Source organism: Hesperophylax consimilis, chromosome 13, assembly GCF_061612785.1.
Source record: "Hesperophylax consimilis isolate HC1 chromosome 13, BYU_Hcon_1.0, whole genome shotgun sequence".
NCBI lineage: Eukaryota > Metazoa > Arthropoda > Insecta > Trichoptera > Limnephilidae > Hesperophylax > Hesperophylax consimilis.
In genome coordinates this window covers 26353857-26379934 of record NC_142848.1, presented here as the reverse complement: position 1 = coordinate 26379934, position 26078 = coordinate 26353857, and the positions used below count along the sequence as shown (strand labels likewise).

The following is a 26078-nucleotide window of genomic DNA, read 5'->3' as shown; positions in this document are numbered from 1 at the left end:
TACCCATTTACATATATTTTACATCTACATTACCAATACTTAGAGACACGTAGAAGTATTGCTTTGTATCATAAAATTGTTCCTCTAATAAACTTATAGATCTAACAATGAGAGTTTTTCTAGATTTAACAATGAGCTGTGTACCGGAATTTCACATTTTTATCAGCTCTGTACCAGAGTTGCATATCTGTGCCAGCTTTGTACCAGAGTCTCACATCTGTACAAGCTTTGTATTGGAGTCTCACACCTGTACTATAATATGCGCAATGTTAATATAACATAATGGTACATTCATTATAATAATGATATTATTCATTAAATTGATGGAACATATCATAAGTGAAGTTAGGAGAAAGAATAAATGTTGTTACTGATTCGGGCACGAGAAAACGAATGAATTTTCCTAGGGGCAATCGGCCTATAACCAGAAATGCTGATTTTCTTCTGTTTAGAATATTTTTAATTCATTGTTAGCTCTTTCTAGTAGGTACTGAGTAGTAGGCACCTACAAAACTAATGATCATTATTAATTTGGACAAATTAGTGTCATGGCAAAAACAAAGTAATCTGCATTTTTATTATATTGTGAATCTATCTTCAATACATTTAACTGGTCTGAAACATATTATAAAAAAACATCTCCCCTTTTTGTCCTACGAAAAGTAATTACTGTAGGGTCCGTGAACTAACTCCCAACTAGAGTGTTTTTTTATATCCATTATCCATAAAGCAAAAGTATAACTGGATATTGAAAGTGTTGACCCATTAAGGTCACCCACAGCGTCGATTTTAAAAGGGTATAAGCAGGCCGAAACGGGTACCTAAGCCATGAAAAAAATCCTTACACAACAAATATACAGAGTTTGAGATTAAACCCAAAACGGGTCAGGTGATTTCAAAACATCAAGTCTGCTAACCCGTTGACTTCATATTAAATATTTTTAAATATTTCTATTTTTGATAATGACATTTCTTGGTGGAATTCCATTATAATAAAACAATAAAAAAGGTTTTAAAACATTTTTCCACTATATTTTATTTTTGACCGTAACCGGTTTCAGCCTTTTAAGGCCATCTTCAGACTGGTACAAATCTTTCTAACCTATAGCTTATATAATACATTTCATTTGGGGGAGCGGGTAACAGGGGGTGTCATACAATGGCTTTATTCAAATTATCTGGATTTTCCTATCTTCAAATTTAGTTTTAACAAATCTTATGCTGTGCAGTGTGCACTCATGCACTAGTATATTCCCAAGGTTTTCAGGTCTATGGCTCTAGCGCCACTAGTGCTTTTGTGTAAACCTAAAAAATGTGATGAAAAGTCTCCCCTAGGTGCTGATATTCATAACGCACCTATGAGATTTGGGATTCATTTTGAACTCGCTGTTGGGCAGTTAAATACGAGTATCATTCGAACGAGTGGATTTTTTAGTACAGAATTTGAATGGCGCGCTATTTAAAGTTTGATAAAATTATTATACAAGTTTGTCTTCTTTCCTTATATTTTTATGCACAAACGCAATTCAGAGAAAACCGCCATTGCCTATACCTCTGTTTGTATATGTTTTTATCAGATTATTATTAGTAATATCACTGAAATGTCATTGTGATTATTATTTTTTTTCTTCAAGTGCTGCTACATTTTTATAGATGACAATTTACCAATATATTTATATAATGATTTGGTTACTATGTTTCTATTATTTTATAATAATTATTTATTATGATCATCATGTTTTTACCTATGAGGTACGTATAAATTGATATAAATAAGTTTTTTTTTTTGTGTTGGCATAACATTTTACTACCCGTTATCCCCAAGGGCGTTAATAATTAAATAAATAAAAAAACTATACACTCTGTCCATTAAAATGGCACAGTACATGCAAATACAATATTGTACCGATGATTCAATCCAATATTGTATTTGTAAGCCTTTCTTGAAAGAATTGACTTTTTATATGGACAAAACTATTTATTTATATTCACATGGAGTATGTACGGGCGCAAACAAATAGTTTGTCTTAATATTGTAAAGCATAACTTGCAAAAAGCATATTTTAATAAAATAATTAAATTACCGCCATATATGAACGCGTAGATTATAACGAACGTTGCATTTAACCTTAACGCATTGTTCCCATTTCCCGTCAGCGACCATCAGTCTCGAGTACTAATTTTTCTACGTTTCTGTGCAAGCTTCTAGTGTACACCGCTCTACGGTGTTGGCGACTCAGTTGGCGACAGTTGGCAAAAGCTCCCAGTGAAAGCTGGCAAAGGGTCTCCAATATTAAATTTTTTTTTTTTTTTTTTATGTGACACCTCACAAGAGCGTCCCTGCCTGTGCAAAATAAAATACTTCGTATCCTAATACATTCCAGAGCGGTTGCCTTTTTATGACGCCTGTCATACATGTACATTTTAACCCAGAAATGCCCAAGCTGTTCAAAGGTATAAAACATTATTTGATATAAATAGATTTGTAGTGGTATTTTTATAAAGCATTTAGGCTGTCGCTGTCGCTGAAGCTAAAAGTTGTAAGGAATGCTCTATTTAAAAGTATTCCTACACGCCGAACCGCTTATATGTAATTTAAAATATTCTTTAGACTCACATAAAAATGCATTGGCAGAGTCCTCGACCTTTCTCAAGCCTTCGACACAATAAATCAATTACATGTTTGTTTAAAACTAGAAAATATAGGGATTACTGATAATGAACTGACATTTTTTTAAAGTTACATGAAAAATAGGAAAAAAACCGGTAAAACTTAACAACATAACCAGCGAGTTTATTGATGTCGAATTCGGGGTGCCTCAAGGAAGTGTTCTGGGTCCAATTCTCTTCTTAATTTACATTCATGATCTTTGCCACATAAAATGTGAAGGCGATATCATAAGTTTTGCGAATGATGCAGTTGTTCTAATAAATGGGAATCATTGGGCAGAAACATTTTAGAAATCAGAAAACACACTAAACAGGATCAAAAAATTGCTCGACTACCATTCGCTTAAACTTAATGCTAATAAAACAAAATTCATCACCTTCAAATTAAAAAATACAAAAATTCAGAAGGAAACCAAAACTTAAAAATTCATTGCTCCCATCACTTAAATGACCATTGTTATAACTGTATCTCTTCTGAAAACGTTGACTATGTAACTAACTTATGTGTAAGAATGATCAAAAATTAAAATGAGAGATGTCCTCAGTAAAAAATATCTATATTGCTCTTTGTCAATCGCCCTTAGAATATGGAATTATCGGATGGGGCAGTCCAAATGTCAATATCCTAAAACCACTCATTAAAACCCAAAAAGCCAATGTGAAAATTATTCTGAAAGAAATATTCCTTTTCATTCATAAATACAAATCACAAGAAATAACAACAAACACATATATTAGAAACACTAGATCTCAGGGTGAAAAACATATACAATAAACTAAAAATATAACATTCGGGCAAACAATATTTCTATACCATGGTACAAAACTCCAAAATCCCACTCTTATTCAAAACTCATAACAATATTTTAACATTTAAATCTCAAATAAAAAAACTGTATACACAACATAGGGATATCAGATATAGATAATATACTGACACCAAATACAGACTAAAACCGAAACCACTCAATTGAACAAAAACCACCATGTGATATATTTATAATTATTTCCAAAAAAACACTATTTATAATTCTATTTAATATGATTTATTTATACTACAAAATTTGTATAATATGTAAATGTAATGCCAAAAAACGAAGACACTAAAACACTTGTTATTATTATTTTAATGTGTATTTTTTACTAAATTTCCATATGATATCGTTAGACACAAAGTTGGTTTCTGGTTTCCTTGAACATTTTTTCACGAATTTTTCAACCAATTCACTGCTCTGTAGCTCACGATGAAATGACGTGGCGAAAATAGTTCTTCAGAAAAAAGCTATGGAAATTTAATGACGTACAAATCCAGAAGGGTTGACTTTAAATCTCCAGTAGGATTACACTGCAATGCATCTCCCAAATAAATATAAAATTAGATGGGTGAACTTTACTAACGCTTGGTTCTCAGTTCTACCTCGAGTGCAATAACGCTGCTTTTATAACTGGTAGTAAAAAGAAGGATGGCATTAACATTACTCCAATCCAAACCATTCATAACTCTAAAAATCTATCAGCATTCCTTAAGACCACGTAGTAAGCGTTCAAAAATGATTTGAAAGGGAGATATGTAAATACGAATGTTAGAGGTAGCGCGCGAATACTAAAAAAACGATTATAATAAAGCGAAAATGGTGAAAATATTTAATAAAACACGACTCATTTGTTATAGAGCAAAAATCTTTCGTCGAATGCTTTAGTTTAATTTAAAGATGGACTGTGATTCTTTTCATTCCTATAACATATTAAATAACAGAACAAAACGTGTTTTTATTAATTTTCCGAGCTTACTTTGCGATTTTTGTCTATCGAGGGAATTTCATATAATTAACGTTTCGGCGTAACAAATGTATAGATATTATCTTCAAAAATATACGTTATTTTGGAATTTAAAAATTTAAAGACTTAAAGAGAAACTTGTTATAAATAGGTAGAAAGTGGGTTGCGTCGGCACAAACTAGACGGAAATCTTTACGCTGAAGATATCATATCAAAGAACAGGAGATATAAACATATTTATAAGCATCAAACAATACCGTACAACGTTTAACGTAAGAAATCTATATATCCATTGAAAATAACGACAAGATTTATTACGCACTTATTATGCGATATTGTTTGCACTCCCTCACAATTCTCCCACGGTATAATTTCTCAAGAATAAACATCTGAAACCTTCACGAAAATTCCCATATTTATTTACAAAACATCTCGCTATCTTTTTAACAGCCATTATACAGAAATTGTTTATGCCCATTGCACAAGTATGTTTATTTTACCTTACTTTAAAAAACAGTTATATATTATTGCCTAACTAGAGATATATGTTTTGTTTGTCGTCATTACGTTACGAGAATTGCCAAGCTTTCTCTGCTGTTCGCCCACCGAATCATATCAAATCGCCCCCAAAGCACTTTCGATTGATCGCCCCATTGCCCAGGTACAGAATCCTTGCTGAAGAGCCTAAAAGCATTTTTATAACAGTAAAACTCTATAAATAAACATCCTGGAAGGATTTTTCCTCGTGTCCATGTTAATGGACGGATTATTAGGGAAACCCTTTTAAGGATAATTGAATAAAAACGACAAAACCTTTAGTTGTGCGTTTGACATATTTTTTAAAAATAGAAAGATGTCCTGCCAATGAACAAATTTCAAAGCCATACTTCTGTTTAGTTTAAAAACAAAAAGGCTTCCGTAACAGGTAGGAACTTTTGAAACACTTATTTTATTTTCTAATGCAAACTTTCTAAGTCGTTAAAATGGTGACAGATACTTAATAAATATTCAGCTAGCAAATTAGTTTACTAAAAACAGACTTTTTAAAATTAGTTCCTCGTACAAGAATTTTGATTAAACACAAAACTGTTAATATTTTTACCAATTATCTGACAGTACATTTTTTGCTCCTCTCGAAGCTCACATAGTAACTTTTACAAGGCCCTTAAGTTGATTGTTCACAAAAAGCGCGCTGTCATGTGTGAAAAATGATCCAATGATTATATTTTGAATTAAATTAAACTATTAATTTGTTTAAGCCAATTTTTTTTACTAACGCTGACCTGTTTAGGAACAATCGTTCCTTCCCAGGTCGAAATATATACTAACTTACCATCAATTTTCAATCAGGAAAACAAGTCGTAATTTTGAAATTAGAATCAAAGAATATCTATAATATAATCAGAATAAATTAATCATGCTTTTGATAAAAATACAGGGATAAATTTTCTCCAAATAATAATAGAGGAAAATATTAAGTTAAATAAGTTCCAAGCATTAGAAATTATAAATAATCAGTCTATTATTATGTAATAAACAAAAATATCTTACAGACCTATTCATCGTCAGTTCTATCTCCTCCCACAACTCTTCAATAATCCCTAGTCACGCTTCCACCCCCACTTCAACACCTTATATTTGTACACACATCGTGATAAAAGCATATATTTTGCGGACCGGATAAATCATCAAAATAATAATTCATCACATCTTTAAAAAGTTATATAAAGTCATGGAAAGTGATGAAACCAACACTTTATTAACTGGGTTAATTGGGTTAGGTTAGATTTAAAAAAAAATTTTCATCGTTTCTAACGACTTTATATCACTTTTTAAAGATGTTTTGAATTGTCACTGTGTTGAGTTATCATGGAACCATATTTTGCCATGAGAAAATATAATAGATCTGCGTTAATTAAAGAAAGTACCGGTTTAAACAACGTAATTTTGTTTCATAGACCGGTCAGTGGCATCGGCTCCAGGTCCCACCCAGGCGTCGTAAGTTCAATTTCTCGGCTGGCTAAGTACTCCATCAAGACTCAGGCAAAATTTTCCACTTACCGTAGTGGTTGTGGGAGATTTTAAAATATTTCCAGAATTTTCATAATCCGAGAATTTTTGTCTTTATTTAAAAAAAAAATAATGGATGGCCACGAAGCAATCTAAATTCAATAGCGTATTTTTATTTTAGTGATAAATATTGTTTTTTCGCAAGAAAATGTGAAGTTTGGCGAGGTGAAAGAGAGAACAAATCGGCAACAGGCGGACAGAGGGGTAAAGGAGGGGAAAGTACGTGTACAAAAATCAGTATTACTTCACTCTTAAGTTTGTTTATAGGCTACATAATAATTCCCACGACATAAATAATACATCTCACCAGACCACCAATATTCCAGACATAACGGGCGTTATCTTCGTTATCTTAAAATAAACATCAGATATAATAATCCATCGAATTTAGGTTTATGTAAAGAGCTACCCACCATTACCACCCTACCCATTGCGATAAACTTGTTGATTTGGATCATTGAAATGGAATACACTAGGCTTTTAACAAAGCTTTCACCAACGACAACTCAGCGAGCGCTAACCGCTCGAACGATTTTTGACATATTATGGCAAGTATGCGAAAACGTCTTGAGCGATTACTTGCCATTATGTGACAATTTTATAGAATCTAAATATATGGGATAAACGGTGGATTCATTGGCTTTAAACAGCAGTTAGCAGTGTTTTGAGGAATGATATTAAATATATATGTCACAGCCAAAGTAATAAATCCGGATATTATATATACTATCCAGCCATTATTTATAATGTCTACCCAATTTAGACAAAGTGATAATTGACACAGAATTAATCACATTAACTACCTATTTTATATAACATATTCGAAGACTTGGATAAAGTAATAAAACGAGTAGGAATAGATAAAGATTATAAAATAACATTTCAATTTTCCTTTAATTTATAAAGTTAGCTTTGGATAGGTTAGGTTAGGTTGGGTTATTATAGGTTAGGTTAGGTTGGGTTGGGTTTTTATAGGTTAGGTTAGGTTGGGTTGGGTTAGGATGGGTTGGGTTATTTTAGGTTAGGTTAGGTTAGGTTTGATCAGGTTAGGTTAGGTTAGGTTAGGTTAGGTTAGGTTAGGATGGGTTAGGTTAAGTTAGGTTAGGATAGGTTAGGTTAGGTTAGGTTGGGTTATAATAGGTTAAGTTAGGTTAGGTTGGGCTATTATAGGTTAGGTTAGGATAGGGGGGTAACAAGTCAGTTGGACCGTATTTATTACTTTAGCTAACTTTGACCCGATATTATGAATAATATCCGGATAAAGTGATGAATTTATCACATTGTCTAAACAATTTTGTTCATATGTATAATGAACAGTCATTATGTATAATATCTATTTAATCTCTATGACTGTAACATATACACATCCAGCGCTCGACTGGTTAACATGAGTCAATTTAATATAATGTTTATCTAAATAAAATAAATTAATTCAACTCGGCCTCTGTGGTCGAGGCGTAGGGCTCTCGAGTGCAAGTATTTAAAAAAATATATTTTGTGATGTCTTAAAATTAATTAATTGAAAATAATATATAGCAGGTATGTTTTCGCCACGTTCCAGAATGAAAGATAATTTCAGTATCGCCTTGGTGAAAGACTATCTTTCAGAATTGAAACTTTGCTAGAAATGGTCAGTGCTAAGACCCCATTCTATCAATATACATGGAAGGCATTTCTAGTGTGTAAATGATTATCTACTTAGTGGTTGAAGTAGTGGTTTAATTTTTGAGGTGGGTTTGAGTACCGCCGCCCCGGGAACCATTTATTGGATAAACAACACCTCACACCAAATGGTTTGCTACGCTTGGTGATTTCACAGGAGTGCCCGTGTTCATCGATGGAAGTGTAAGATGCGCCTGCAGATCAGCTGCATGGCGTGCCAGATCGGGAGAGGCTGGTTTGGGAAGACCCTTTGACCTCTCCAACCGGTTACTCGACCCATCGCCTTGCACCACAGCGGGAAGGATATATTCATACATGTGTCACTCCTGGATACGCTGATCCCTAGATTCCTACCCCGCATACCTTCTTCCTTCCCACTACTTCTTCTCCTTTCTTTCCTTAAAAAAGACCCTCATACAGCATCCCTAAAGTGTAGAGTTAATCCAGTTAAAAGTGGTCACTCTTCAAAAATATTATAATTTATGTAATGTAATAACTAATTTATGTCATAAAAATTGCCGATTTCTTAACTATTTATTTCTAGGGAAATATTAATGGGAATATTTTGGTACCGGATAGGCCAATCTAGATTCCATAATAATTAGAATGACGTAAATGTTGTTGTTGCTTTAATCAAGCACTGAACAATATTAATCATAATCGCTTGTATCAGCCGTGGAGTGTTTACTCGGATTATGCAGCGTAACATATCCAACTTTGCTAAGCACTCTCATTTCCATCCCGAAATACCAATTATTATTAAAAATCTGTTTTCGTAATAGCAAGACAATGTTTTTAAATTATGTACGGCGAGCCGAAAATAAAACCCGTAGGTGTATAATAAGGAGAATTACTTGTACTGTCACACTACGCCGTTATACGCATCAAGCGTTTTGTTGGTCGTGGCCTATGTCACCATATCGCTCATCGTGCAATCCCATACAAGGTATCGATTCTCCAATCCAGGCCACTCGCAATCGCCGTGGAAAGTACATACACTGGTCGACCCTCTTATTCTTGAGTTTCGTCGAAGTTACATACTTACACACGCCAATAGTCAAAAGTCACTCCACTCAAACAACGAGTGGGTCGAACCACTAGTTGTTCGAGTGGAATGACTTCGTAAAGAATCGAAGACCAGACCTGTCACACTAAGGGGGTATTTCACTATGTCGGGCTAAATATCTGACTAGCTATCCGTTGGCTGGCTTTAAAGATCAGAATAACTTCGTTATTCAACGGCGACCGTTTCACCATTGTTTCGAGCTTCCGGATAGATAACACTCGAAATAGTCTGGCAACATCGCAAAATGTTTGCAGTTACTCCATCTACTGCCACGGCTGTCATGCGTCACATTCCGCACACCGCGAAGAGTGCATTTTTTTTGGTTATGTTATGTTGATTATCAGGTCATTTTAGATAGATTCGTGTCGAATTAATACATTGTTTCTTATTTTGAACACAATCAAATAATTCAGGATGGATAATACAAGCATTCAATTCATTCGTTAGTTCAACTAAATTCGTTAAAAAATCAGTAACTTTACTTAACGAACGACATAATTAAAAAAAGATATTATATTGTCAGTTTGCCGAAACTTATCGGATACTATGGAGGCCGCGCTAAATTTTGTCCATCGTCGCGACGTCTTCACGACCGACGCGTCGGTTTCATTATTTCTTATCAATCGTTGGCGGTGCTCGAAAATATCGCTAACTGACCATAAACGACGGATTTCGTCAATATCGTAATGACATAGGACTTTATCGATCGTTCGTGCTAGACATCCTGACAAATTATGTTATATAAGTGTGGGAGTGGCGAGGATGTTATACGGAGATCTCCTCGCCTTAATTGAAAATAATGCGACTCCCCCTCTCCAGCCAAATGCTACGTACATTATTTATGAGATATAATAATAATACATAAACCTATTCTCATAGAATAAGTAATCCCATTCTTTTGTTGTTTTGATTAAAGGTGTTCGATTTTCATTCCTGAAACCTTTATAAAATATGTTAATATGTATCCCTTTTATATATGTCCATTCTATTTTCCAGGTGGAGAGTTTCTGCGCCACATACAACGCGGATGTGTTCGTGGTCGTCTATTCAGTGGAGGATCGGCAAAGCCTGAAGATGGCCGAGGAGATCCTGCTTTATCTGCTGAAGGGGGAGTACATGTGCACCAGGGGTGTCATCCTGGTTGCCAACAAGGCTGACTTAGAGAGAAAGAGAGAAGTGCCGATGGTCGGTTAGTACCTTCGAATTTAACCCTTTATAGTACAACTTTTTTAACGATACGCCCTTGATGGTTTTATTTATGTTTTCAATATTCATTTTGGTGAAAGAAAAAACCTTTTTTTTACTTAGTCTTTTTGAAATTTTCGATTTTCCAGCGGTCTTTTTGCTGACCGGTGTCCATTTAAGTAAAAAAAAAATATTATCTAAAAATTTTGTTTTCATTACAAAACGACACTTTGGTAAGGAAAAATGTACTTTTATTTATTCGCGTTACAGGAAAATAAGTGTTTGATAATTTTATGGAGAAACTGACCAGGACGCGATTTTCGTAAATTTACTCGACATGTGCGAACTTCGGGGCGGTTGGTTTGATTGAAGACCTCTGTGCGTTACCTCAGAATGATTACATCCCATAAGGGCGTTTATAACTTGTAAACATAAAGAAATATAGAACTTAATATTGCAGGTCTCAAAACTATCCGTTTTTAACTTATGACCTATAAAGGGTTAAAATATTTTTCCGAGACACTCTCTTTTGGGTAGATTCGAGTGGGTCATTGAATAGAAATTTGGTCCTTCGGGCCGGATACAGATTAAAAATCAATATATTAGCACCACATTGGTACCGCGCTATATCGTTATGAGTATATGGATCACCAATTGAATTGCATAGTATCACGTCTAATAATATCTATCTACACAAAAACCCAACATTTATAAGAATATCATCTAAAACAGGCCACATTTTACTCACTTACAGAGTTTTAAGGAATCTGATAATAATTATTGTTTCATTAAAGTATCCAAAATACCATTTACGCTGTTGATGGGGGTAAAAATAGACCAGGAAAGAAGCTAAGTTAGTTCTAGGACGTATTTATTCTGCTTTACCGGCTAAGATTCCCAATGTTCCAATGAATTGCCCTTAAGATATCGCTAATTATGCATGTGTGGCATCACGCCTAGAGTGGCCTACCACCGCATTAAAAAAACCAATTCTTAATTTTATCATTCCAGTTGGCAGACGCCTCGCCAACAATTGCGGATGCAAGTTCATAGAAGCCTCCAGCGGTATTGCACACAACGTGGATGAGCTCCTCGTGGGCATCCTGGCGCAAGTGCAGCTGAACCCCAAGCGCCTGGGCAGGAGGCCCCCAGGAAATGGGGGCCCGGGGGGCGGAGCTCGACTCCTGGCGAGGCTGCTGGGACTGCGCAGGAGAGCGAGAAGCTGCGAGAATCTCTTTGTGATTTGAGGACAAACTATTTTTGTTTCTTTTGGTGTAATTACTTGAAGATGTTCCACATTTTCACATCAAGGTGATCGTAATCATCGTATATACGCAGATAAGATTGATGTGAGAGATAAAATGGTACCACTTTATAGTATTTTGTACATTTATTCGCATTCTGCAATAAATCCTAACTAATGTGACCAGTGAAATGTGTAGAGTTATGCAAAAAATTGCAACGTTGAAAACTGTGCTAATCATTAAGATCGTTAAAAAATATACAGTAGAAACAGTTGATTTTATTTTGAAGTTTATTTAAAATGAAATCACACTAAAACTAAAAGCAACGTGTTCTAAAGAGGTAGTCTTTTGATTGATTTTCTTTTAAAATGCGTGGGAGAAATAATTATAAAAAAACTGTAAAAAAAAAACTGAATTGCAAAAACAAAACTCAGTTGTGCATGTTTTTAATCTATGTTAACTACCCTAACATTGACACATGTTATTTTGACATCAGAATTTACAAGATTGTTGTCATTACATCTTCATAATAAACGTGTAATTTATGGTTGGTACCCTTATCCCCTCAGGCCTCGTAAGGACAAATACAGCCAAAATAACATAAATAATAAACAAAACAACATTAGCGTCATCTATTATACACAATTGTTTTTAGTAAGCATTTCGAGAATCTGTGCTCAAAAAGTGTTGCTGTAATCTGAAAGGTGTCATTACAAAAAAATTAACAATAGACGGTTTTAAAATAAATAAACATTAGCTTACTTATTTCAAAGGCGTCATTATTTTATGATTTGTCATTAGCATCGATGTGTGTATATCAATTTATATTATTAGAAGATACCGAATTAACAACGCCAACTGTGTTTTTTAAGTAAAATTAACTGTAAATTCCAATGAAATTAATGGTGGAATTCCATTGTCATTTTCATCATAACATGATATATTATCTGACAAGTCACATAATAATTCAAATATCCGACCGATAAGAAAAAAAAGCCAATTTGATCACACCGAATACACAATGTTACAATATGATACACATATGAAATTAGATAATAAAATATATTATATTCATAACATGGACTTCCCCTTCCCGTATCTCAAAAGAAATATACCACAAACGGTTATCTGAATATCAAAATGTAATAGTTTAAAAAATTAAGATGTTAATTAAATTGGATATAAAATAATAACATTTTGACAATGTTGCATAACAATAATCCATGTAATACCAACGTGTTGGTTTTTGCAATGTTCATTTCAGATTTGATGAAACTCTAAAAGCATGCCAATTATAGTGCCCGAAACTATGATTACTCCTGGAATAAATGAATGATTAAAACCTCAAATTGTAATATTTAATTATTGTAGACAATATTGACGATTCTCAAATAAAAATATGAAACTGTAAAACTAGAAAAAGGTTCGGTCACATCTGGGACTTGAACTTGAACCCTTGTCTTGAAGGGGCATCGCTCTACCAACTGAGCTAATGGGACCCTATCTCCTTCGGTCATATTTAACTTTATGATACCAACATTATCTTCATTTTCTCACCGCACATTTTTATTGGCTGCTATCTTTATATATGATCGCAATATTCAACTCGAACTAAATGCAATCACGAAGGAATCAATTTACGTTGAGTTCTAGATAATAATATCATGTTGCTTTCATATATTAAATATTCGTATTCAGCTACAACTTTTTTCACACAAACTCACACAATTCAAAAGTGTATCATAATCCATATAAAAATCAATTAAGAATTAACCACTTTTTATTGATTTAAACGGCGCTATTACGGCCTTTTACATGGTGTCCGGAAAGCTGTGGTGCATGAGGGATTCTGCATTACCTACTTTGGAATTGGTTTTGGGGTATAAATTCTTTTTTGTTAGTTTTTAACTCCGAATTTTTTTTTGTAGTACAATTTAAAATGATCGATCGCTACAGGGTTTTTTGTATTTTAAAATGCGTCTATGTGGAGACCCAGATCCAAAATTTTTTAATCCCTTTATTGCCGATAAAAAAGTTTATAAAAAGAATGTGTTCAGATCGAAAAAACATTTTTTTTTTAGAATGTGACTTTCTGAAAGAATTTTTTTATGAATTTCAGTTTCCCGCTAGCAGAATAGCCCTAGTTACCGGAAACTGGTGTAGAGTTACGATCATTAATAGAAACAATGTGCGTGCGTGGTATAAGAATTAATATAAATTGTTTTTTAAACATATTTCGTATCGATTTATCAAACCGTTATTGCAACTGTCCACTAACTCACTTATAAAGCTGGAAAGGGACCACTAATTAGAAAAATAGAAAAATATAACCCTTTTAAAAAACACCACCATAACATTAATTTAATTTTAAAAAATATTTGTATTAATTTACCTACTTTTTGTCTTATTTAAATTTATACATCCAATCTAAATTCACAAAACGCACAATTTAGAAATGTTTTATTTAGTTTTAAAAATAATAATACATAACTTCAGCGTTATATTTAAGCACCATGTAGCAACGATTAAAATTTCGTTGATACGATTATTTTTACGATTTTAACCATTTTTAAATGTTGCGAATGTATTTCACAAAAGATGAGGTAAATTTAATAAAACTATATTAACCCTCAGGATAATAAAGAGATCTGACAAAAGAAAACAAAAATGCATAAGCAAACATGTACTTAAATAAATATATAAGTTTTCAATAATTGCAAATTACTTTTTGGCGTCATTTTAATTTAAATAAAATAAACATCTTTGTAAATACCACTATTTGAAAAGTACGAAGATATTTATTTTATTTAAAATATGTAGGTATTTGTTTGTTAATAATTATTGTTTGATCAGGTAGATATGAACCTACGATTTGTTTTAAATATATATTTTTTTAAAGGATTATTGAATGAATAATCGTAATCGTTCCGAACAGAGAACCATTGCATTTCTAGGAATATTCTCGAATAGTGCATTTTAGTCATCATATTTATCGTGCTTATCATTATGAATTACATAATTTATTTAAATGTCATTAAAAAAAATCGTTTCTGTTTCCACAAGACAAAAAACACATAGTGTATTACTTTCACTAAGAAAACTTACCGTAACAACATAATATTTGAAAGCACAAAATCTTACCCCCGTGATTAAGGGGTTAAAAAATAATACAAATAAAAAAAACGCGTAATGATGCTTTCATTAAAATATTCTTTGTATTATTAACTAGAATGTTTATGGAGAGTTTCCCTGAGAAAACCAAACTATAATATAAATATTATAAAAATAATGTGTGTTACATGTTGTTACAAACCATTTTAGATAATATACAAATTAAATAGTCACGTCTGTGTTTTGTACAAAGATTTAATCATAAATCGATAGTATTTTTAAATACTTAATAATTAGGAAATATTGTTGAGTAAAAAGTATCTTTAACTTAACTTTCAAATATCAATATTTAAATAAAATACACATATTAATACTTTACAACTTTGGAATCTGAATATTCTTGGTTTGGCATAGAAATTCCACTAAGTAAAGGTTTGCAAGTCACGTCACACCAGGTTTCTCCGTTTGAGTTTTCACCATTGAAGTGATAATCATGTATTGTTTCATAGTGTTTTGTTTTTCTGATAAGAAGGTACATTACTTCTTTTAATTTTTTTAAAATTCTTAGTGTGAAATTAAAATGTTTATATTTTTATGTACTCGTATATTTTGAAGTTTATTAGTTTGAATGTAATGGAACAATATCTGAAAGAAGAAGTCTGTAATTAAAGAGTCTATATGAGGATGGTTTTGAATTAAACAAGAAGTGTCCGCCAGAATTGCTGAAAAGCTCCACAAAAATGCTTGACTAAAAAATTCCATACAACGTCGTTGTTGGCATTTCTCGCTGGTACCACGAAACACGATTAATCGTTGCTTGGCACCCCGAGGGTTAAATTATTATAACCCAGCTAATGAAGCTGATTTTTTCAAATGATTTAGTGTGAATGTGATATTTTTTTACATAATAATCGATTAAGTTAAATGTGTAAGTATGTATATCAAAATATATTTGCAGTAAAATTGTGAAATATATATCAAGTATTAACGAATTATCGTCTTGTACTGAATCCACACCAAAAGTTTGATAAAAATTGAATAAATTATTTTAAAAATTATCTATTATCTACATTGTATATTATTATACAAAGCTATCATTTTTGTTATTTTTTCGTTAGGAGTGGGCTGTGATGATCTTTGTATAAAAATAATATTGAAAGGTTAAACAATGGTAATAAGAGATGTTATTATGTAATATTAGGCATAACATTAATATGTACATAACTTCTACCAAACTTGCACCAAATATTAAATTATATTGAAATGTATTAGATTATATTGAAATGTATTAAATTATATTGAAATGTATTAGATTATATTCGCGTGATCTGAATGTCTTGGAACGACTGAAACCTATAAATAAAAATATACTTTAATCTTAATAATTATAATGTGTGATAATATGTGAAGCGGACCATAGATTTCCAAATTGATAGAGTTGCCCATCAGGGAAATGGGAGCACACCAAGATGAGGGGAGCGAGGAACGGGGAGTAACCATCACCCTTTCCGTGGTTTGGTAATAGATGTATCTGACAGTATACAGGAAAATCACATTTTAATATCACTATTTAGTCGAAAATAAAATCTGCTTCCGAATTACTATTCCATTTTTCGATGACGCACAAAGTGCTGGCTGCGTAAAAATACTATGTATCGAAATATACTATGTATTCATAGATGACGTTAATTGTATTTAAATACGCTTTTTGCAAGGTTAAGAAATACTTTACAATATTAAGACAAATTATTTGATTGCGCCCGTACATACGCAATATGAATATGAATAAATAGAAACAATTATTTTACAAGCAATAATTATTAGCCTGAAACACTCATCCACATTGAAAAATCTCCAGATAAAAGATACATGACGCCAGCGGGACTCTTTAGAGAAAAGTATACAAATACAATTTTGTACCGATGATTTAATCCAATATTGTAATTGTATGCCTTTCTTCTAAGAATTGAGTTCTTTAACGGACAAAAAATTTGTGGCTGGTGCCAAAAATATAGTCACGTGGTTCGCCTCCATCTCGTCGAAATGATATCCGATTTTCATGTTAGGGCAACTCTATCAATTTGGATGTCTATGGAGTGAACGCTTAGTGAATGACACTGTAATGATTCGAACGTAAAAATTATTTCGAGGATGTTTTTAAAATATTTCTTTACCCTATTCAATTTCTTACAACTTCTGCCAGATTTTGAAATACTAAGAACAAAACTTATTTTTGGTGTGCCTTTGAAAAGATTTTTTTGTTAGAAAATACAATATTATATCATATTTTATAAATAATCTGAAAGATTTTATGTTCTGAATCCATTATAAAAAGTGAGACAGTTTTTAGAATGTTCATAAAAAGGAATTTATGTTAACATGGTGTATATAAATATATCTAATATTATAAAGTAAAAATAAAATTCTAAAAAAAACTTAATAATATCTGTCATGAGTAATTTTAAAACTAGTATGTGGAAAGGAACGAACAAATTTTATACTAGGTTTAAAAAAATGTTAAAAATATCGAGACGTTGTTTTTATCTCATTCGCCAATATAAGGTTTTAAAAAACTTTTTTTTTGTGGTTAGCACATTGAAATAATAATTCAATAATGTAACAATGAACTGCACAATTTTTGTAGACCCTTGTGTGTAAATCTATAAAAAAACAACGTTGTAATGTGTTCCTTATCTCTAAATAAACATACATAATCCCAGAATATATTTTTTAATTTTATTTATTAGGTACATCATAACGGAAGCTAGTATTTAGCGTTCGTTTTTCAGCACAGACAGAGTTAAAGATACTGTTAATAAAAATTTTATTTCAATGTATTGGAGAGAAGCACCAAAACATCGAATTATATTATAATTAAAATATATATTATGGAATAGTGTAACATACACTTAACGGAATGGCTCCGGCTTACTTATAGGAAATGCGTATTCCGGAAAGTACACTCAACCCTTAGGTCAGCAGCGCCATCAGTTATGGGAAGGTTGAAGGAACCAAAGTGCACTAGATAGGTACTAAGTACGGTGAGCGAGCGAGGACCTAAAGCCTGGAAAGGACTGCCACATTATTTAAGACTGATCACAGAGTTGAAAGAATTCAGAGCTTAAACCATAAAGTCAGAAACCTTTTACATTTACAGTTTAGGACATTGAAAATAACTAAAGTGTAAAAAATGTCAACCACTAAGAATTTATAAGCTTTTTAGGGTCTTATTTTTTTTATGATAAACTAATGTTTATAAGACAAGGTTTTTTATGCATAGCACAAAGGATAACAAATTATTATATGCAATAATTAGTCGCCTGAAATATCCATACAAATTTAAAATATCTCCCGAGTAAAAATAAATTAAAAAATAAATAAATTCCCGTCGGCGGCGTGTATTTTTACTCGGGAGATATGTTCAATAATTTGTATGGATATTTCAGACCACTTGCTTGCTTTTTCAGACCAATTGCTTATAGTTATTTGTTTTAAGGTCTGTTCATGAAAATTCGGAAAATTCTAAGGAATCCTAAATTCTTTAGTCTTTTAAAATAAATATCAACTCTATTTTTGCCACTAATCTAATAAATGTAATATCAATGTAAAATAGCAAATTCTCAGTGTTTTTAGTTTTTAGTATAGTATCCTATGCGTTTTAATAAAAATGTATTAAGGCCCAGTAGTAAGCGTTCAAATATGGTTTGAAAGGGAGATATCTAAATACCAATGATAATAATTAAGCGAAATGATGAAAATATTTAATAAAACGATTTATTTGAAATAGAGCAAAATTTTCTTGACAAATCCATTTAGGTGCATTTAAAGATACACTGCGATTTTTTTCAAAATTTTTTTTAAAAAATAACAGAACAAAACACGTTTTACATAATTTTCGAAGCTTTCTTTGCGATTTTTTTGTATCGAGGGTATTTCATTTTTTTGCAACTCAAAAACTTTAACAGTTAACGAGAAGCTAGTTATAAATTAGTAGAAATTGGGAAAAAATCTAAAGTGACATGCCAGGTGAGTATTTATTTTTGAATCTGTTTGTAAATAATTAAATAAGATAGGGCCTAGGAACTCGTAATAAATTGAACAGCGCCCTTGAAGTATTTTTTCATTAAAACGGTGCCGTACAAATTCTCCAATTATTATTATAATTAACATCATAAAAAAATAAAAATAAATTCCATTCGTTGTCAGGTTAGGTTAGGTTAGGTAAGGTTTGGTTATGTTACACATAAAAGGATTAAATAGTCGATTTCAGCACATTATATTACTATCTACGAGAATGTATTAGACCTTTGGTGACAGACCATTGTGAATCCAATTATCGCGTGAAATGACTTTAGGTTTGGTGGTGGAGAGGGGAAGGAGATAGGCAAGAGGAAGGTGGGGAAGTACCTGGTTTTCAGATTTGGTCACCAAACACGGCCAAAGCCATTTCAAGTAACGTTCAATTCGGAACGTTGGTCTTACACCAGGGCGATACTGATAGTATCTTCCACCCTGGAAAGTACCGCAAATATACTACAGAGTTTTCCAATAAGAGGTGTTATTTTGATATTCAATCGTAAAAGATCAATGGTTTCGTTGCTTGTGTGGCACGTGGCGCCGTCTTGTTGAAAGTAAACGTTGTCCAGATCAATACCATCCAATTCCGGCCATAAAAAATCATTAATCATCTCTCGATAGCGCAATCCATTCACCGTAACTGTTGCTCCAGCCTCATTTTCGAAAAAGTAAGGTCCAATGACTCCGCCGGACCATAAACCGCACCAAACAGTCACACGTTGAGAATAGAGAGGCTTTTCAACAATAACTCTTAGGTTTTACGAGCCCCAGATGCGACAATTTTGCTTGTTGACGAAGCCACCGAGGTGGAAATGGGCCTCATCACTCAACTTGATTTGCATTTGATTCACTCAAGTGAATTTTAATAATTTCAATGCGTTTTTAAAGCGTGTATCGTTAGTTTCTACTTGTCAAATGTCAAAAAATGACAGCTTCAAAAGTAACATCTACGGAAATAGCGGGCTATTCAAAATAACACCTCTTATTAGAAAACCCTATATATATTAGTTTGAGCGAGTAAATTGTGAAATAACACAAATTTAATTTAGTTGCACTCGCCGGGATTTGAACCCGATACCTCCTCGAAGGAGATCATGCAAAACTTCATTTGGATTTGTGGTCAAAATTCCCAACCAAACTCAATAATATTTTTTTTTATCCAAAGTTATGACAAAAACGAATTCGATTTATAATTATTTAACGGTCAAATTTTTATGAATTGCGAGGTAATGATAATTATTTGTAAGTTAATGATAATTATTTGTGATTTAATGATAATTATTGGTGGGTTAATGATAATTACTATAAAAAATTATGACGTATAAAATAATTACATAAAAATGATTGAAAGAGGCATTTTGATGTAAATTTAAATGGCAAACGACCGATTCACGTTGGAACACAAATTGTTGTATGTAAATTTAAATTTCTACCTTTTATTTTATATTCACAGGATGTAGGATAAGGTTGTATATTTAATAATTACAGTTCACTCAATAAAAAAAATCACGCCAAAATCATGATAAATTGAATTTATTTTTTGCCTGCATAAAGTACAAATAAATAATATAGCACATATACTTTAGATATTTGCTGTGATTAAAAAAAATATTATTATTTTTAAGCCACAATTATTAACCTGAAACAATTATACCTCGGAAGATTTTAAAATGTAAATATGTGTTTCAGGTTAATAATTATTGCTTAAAAATAATTTTTCAATTTTGTGGGAATTTTAGACTCAAATCCAAATTAAATTTTGTATGAAAAAGGCCGCGCAGTTTTGAGGTTGCCAAAGTCTCCCTGGCTCCCGGCAGTATTATGAGGCATAGTCTTATATCGTAGCAAGTAAAGATAAATCCAATATTTTCAAAAAAAGATAACCACAAGCAAAACGTTATGGATTTTTATACTACTAGCGCCATCTATTGAATTCTATTAAAAACTCCAGGAGATTTGTTGAGAGAACCTCATAGCGTAAATCGTTGGCATTAGTTTGACCGTCGATTCACAGAGAACCAAAAAGAAACGGAATTTTTCGATGTCAATATTTTTATGACTCCGATATTATTAGAAGGAAGTGGTAATTACTTATATTTCAATTTTCCAAAAATTATACTATTCAACCAACAAAGTAAATATATTACTAGTAATTTATGCCCGAAACTATGGGACAAAAATATTTTATTTATATTATCACAAATTAATCTAGACAGAACATCGCGGATTTGGAGTGTGGAAGTACATATACATATATATTTTATATATGTATAGTATAAATTTGAAAAGATTTCAATTTTAGTGATTTTCTCAAGAACCATACTAGGCTCATACCTATATTTAAGTTAGTCTTACATGATTTATGTAAGAACAACAAAATAATATTTTGTGAACAAATAATAAAATCAAGGCGAAATTTTTGTAGTGAAATAAAAGTTTTAAAAAATACATATTATTATAGAAACCATATTAGAATTAATAATAACGATAAAACTAATTGATAAAAAGATATTTTAAAGAAAATAGAAATAAAAATATTAAAATACAAAAATAAATGTAAAATTAGAAGTTATTTTATATCATTTTTTTCATTAAAACAGGTTGATCTTGGTACGTACTTATCTAGAAATGTACCTATTTACGGTCACATTGTAACATTTGAATTTTGTGATATAAAAAAAATATTTGCACCCAAACGTTTAATTTATGTGATGTATGGTAAAAAGTTGGGTATTCTAGCGATAGATGGCACCAGCCATAAAGCTTACTCCGACGAGTCCGACAGATGTCGCTAGTGTGTAGCAATTGCCTGTGGAGTATCCTTTTCAGACTTCAAGCTTCTAGAAACAGAGAATTACCAACCCTCGGGTAGTGAACAGTATAGCTAAATCCAGACTTATTTTATTGTAACGTAAATACACGAAATAATTGTAAAGAACCTTTTACTCAATCAAGAGTTCCCAACACAAAGAAATCTGGTAGTAAGCAGAGATATAACAATTTATAATATATTTTTTTAAATATATAATATATTAAATGGGTGAACTGACAGAGTAATGCAATGAATAATAATAATATTTTGATTATTTTTATTGCGCCCTTTTTGTGCAAAATCACCTCAAAGGCTGCCTAGTCAAGATATGGAAGGGCGAAATATTGGGAATATGTTATACAGGAGAAAATGATGAGTCTTGCCGGATTTCTAGAAACAGGGTAAACGTAATGTACGTTATAATCTGCGCGTTCATAGATGGCGTTGATTTAATTATTTTATGAAAACACTTTTTTCGCCAGGTATGCTTTAAAATACTTTTTAGATGATTTTTTGAATTAGCGCCCATAAATACGCAATATGAATAAATAGTTAGGTCTGTATAAAAACTCAATTCCTTCAAGCAAATCATACAATACATATCATAAATTGTGGCATAATATTATGAATAAGTTAATTTTTGAATCATTTTCTTTTTTTAATGTAAATGTTTTTTTCTCTCTTTCTTTCTTCTCTGTTTTAAAAAAAAAATAATAGTTTGTTACATTTTTATTGCAATTAAATATCATGGTCACCCTACATGTTTACAGCATTATATTGTAATGAATAGGCTGATAGGTACCATGTAGGTATCCAATTCGCAGAAACGTCAATGTAACAATATTGTTATCTTAATATTTGAATTATTTTTTTTTAATATTTGTACTATTTTAAATCTCTTATAATCTTTGTACTATTTTTTTAATATTTTGTAAAATTATTAACCTCAACACAGGCTTGTCCTAGTGAGGTTAAAAATTATAACTTTAAAAAAAAGATACAATGTAAAGAAACGATAAATAAATAAATAAATAAAAAAATACAAATACAATGTTGGATTGAATCACCGATACAATATTGTGTTTGTATGCCTCTCTTGAAAGTTTTTATCCATACAAAACGATGTATTCATTTTCACACTGACTTGATATTTCTATATAAAATTCTAAATGATTTAGTTGATAGTCCGGTATTGCTAGAATTGATAGTCTTCCGGATTCCACAACGTAATACTAGAAGTCTTAAAATTTCTTTCAGTGCAGAAATTCTGGGACTAACTCCCATATATATTCCTCTTTTTCCCAGAATACTAATGAAGGGACACAATTTTACCAAGTCAGTGGACATCTTAAATTTATCTTTAATCAAATATAAAATATTGTTAATGAAGCAATTCAGTGATGTACAATAAATAATGTATATTTCTGAATATTCATATGTAAAAGCCCGAAAAAGGGCGTTAATTAATACATAATAATATACCACGTGTACAGACGCAAACAAACAATTCATCTTGACATTTTCAAGCAAAACTTGTAAAATTATTTTTTCCTACAATAATTAAATTAGCGCCATCGATGAACGAGCAGCTTATGAATAATTATTAATCTCAGATACAATTCAGCATTCATGATCGTTTGGATTGAACATTTTATGTCATACTGTTTTTATACTCACATTTAAATCTCAACTTACTTTGTTAATTGTGTTAGCTTAACTTATTTTACTTCCACATTAAAATAATTATTATTACACCCAGTTTTTTCTGGAATTCTCCTCGAAACTTTACTCCAAACCATTTATAACCCCGGGCAACGCCGGGAATACGACAGCTAGTCAATAATAAAGATGATTACACCAATCATTTAGCTAATTAACAGCGTTGTTTCGCTGCATATATTCTTATCACTTCCGGTGGAAGCCTACTTCCGTCATCGAGAAGCTGCACGTTTGAGAACCCCCGAAGCCTCTTTAGTACTTCAGTACTTCTTTAGTGTTTCAGTGCTTCATTACAGGCCTAAGTATGTCACGACTTTCTAGGATCTGTACACGAATCATCTTCTCAGATGCGGTCATATAATAATAGGAAATTGATGATTATTCGACTGGCAGGAAGTAACGGAAGAATAGGCACTGTAAAAGGATTCATTAGAAATAACTTATCTTGTGAAATAAGACATCTTCAAAGTACAATGACTTGCGAATAAATCTGTCAACTAAAATAATATTGCGGTTGCCATCGAACCCTTATAACCACGATTTGGTGAGATAAACAGTAGTAATTGTTGTCTCACCATCCAAATATATGACAACAACTTGTATTGTAAAAGGATAATCATTTTTTCATTTGAGTTTGTAAGAAAGACTCTACTAATAATCACAATAGATGAGTCCAAGAAGTGTGATCTTTACCGAATTGAACAGAAAATTGATGTCGCTAATCTTATTTATCTACTATTATATGGATAATGTTTACAATTTTTTACATAAGGAAGGGTTAGTAAAAAACAATGTGTTGCAAAAAATAATGTCTTAAATTGCAGTGGTTTAAAATTTGATAAAAAATCATACAATAATTATCAGAAATAATATCTTGACATAAAAAATTATATGTTTGTTTTTAATATCAAATTTGTTACATTTAAAATGTCGATATCATTGGTATATTCGTTCGCTCAAAATTGTAGGCGATGAATTTGAGAGTTTGCTGCATAATTTGTTTGTGAATGGTGACATTGAAATATGTTCTTATGCAAAGTGTTTCGATTAGGTACTGTTAAATTGACCAGACTCAGAAGTTTCCAACAGTCGAACTCCGAAATTACAATTTAAAAAAAGATGCACAGGTACTTCGCCGATCCTAATAAAAAAGTATTGTTTTAATTGGTTCTAAGAGAACATACGCATTATTGTTGAATTAGGTACGTAGATAAATTTATGCAACTATCTGTTGACGCATTTCTCTAAGTAAAACTGCCCCATGAATTTTATACACTAATATGTTCCCCTGTGTGTTCTAAATTTTTCTCTTTAGTGTATTGGTGAATAACAGTTTTATGAAGAACATGAAAAAAACATCAAGAGGAAGTGCGCAATTCCAACACAGTATCACAATAATTTATCGTATAAGTACTCCCGTTCGCCGTATTAAGAATTAAGGTAATAATTATGGGGATATTGTTGGCATATTTTTCACAAAATTCGCCAAATATAAATATTCCTTAGTTAGTTTATTTCCGCAAGTAGAACAACTTAACTGATTAATTGAATGAATTTCCTGGTTCTTCTACAAACTGATTCTATTTATATTTTATTTTATTTTATTTTATCGTACTTACGTCACGAAAATAAACATTCTAATTACTTCATTACATTTCTGTTTCTTATCCTCAAATTATACTAATAACTTGAATAATTTCGATGAACTTAGGTACTTTAATACATTTTTCCCTCCGAAGCTTTAGTTTCTCTACGTGTATTTCGTCCAAAACAACTACTTTGCCTCTCAAATTCAAATAATGAATGTTCAGGATAATCTGGCACCTATCATTACTGCAGCCAAAGCTGACGCCAACACAAAACTCACACAGATGCAATAATTGCAAACAGAATGTTTCAAACTTTACGACTCCAGGAAAGAAAAAAATCTACTTCATTTGATTAAACAAATTAAATATAAGTAAACAAAGCCTTTCTGTAAACCGAGGTCAGAAAAGTGAAAAACTTAAATTATCACAATGGCGTTTGTTTGGTTAAAACGGTCTTATACCCGGCTAAAGGCCGGCTTTACCACACCAACGTTCAACGGGCGTGTAAGAATCTAATCAGTAAGATCAATAATATTTAAAGAAACGCAGTAATTGTAACTTTTAACTTGCAAAATCTTTGCTAATATTCAAGTTGTTATAATTAGGTACTTATCTACTCGTATTATGTTTTTTGTCATTTTTCTTATTTCTATTTTGTATATATATTGCAGACTGGGATCGCACTGCCCTCCTAGTCCCGCTGGATTAAAAACTTCAATTAATAAATAAAATTTATTTACACTTTCTAGCTGTTTCTGGGTGAAGTTTTGGAATCGCTGTCGGAAGTCACATAACTAAGTACATTGGAAAAGAATTTTACTTAAAAAATAAAAGAGCAAAATATTAAAATAATTTTAATTTATCAACTCTTCCATAGGTACCTAATAATGTAATTTCGAAACAATGACATTGGTACAAATAAACTAACTCCACAATTTCATTGCAAATTTAAAACAATTACATACTCAGATAGCATCAATTGCACGCTTTACTAACTGAATTTTTTTAGGTAATTGAATATTGTAAAATTAATTGAAGTGATGCATCGCTGGGTTGGTCCTTCCGACATAATCAAATAAAATATTGCAAATTTA

At 31.7% G+C, this 26078-nt stretch overlaps 1 protein-coding gene across 1 annotated transcript in view; it reads left to right on the top strand.

Moving 5' to 3' along the window:
- The window catches only part of LOC149418678 (GTP-binding protein REM 1-like), a 35186-nt gene extending 23507 nt beyond the window's left edge, over positions 1–11679 (top strand). Inside the window, exons 3-4 of the mRNA XM_089639147.1 lie at positions 10244–10436; positions 11444–11679. Coding sequence (XP_089495273.1) covers positions 10244–10436; positions 11444–11679 — 429 coding nt within the window. The remainder of the gene's footprint in view (positions 1–10243; positions 10437–11443) is intronic.
- Positions 11680–26078: the final 14399 nt, after the last annotated feature.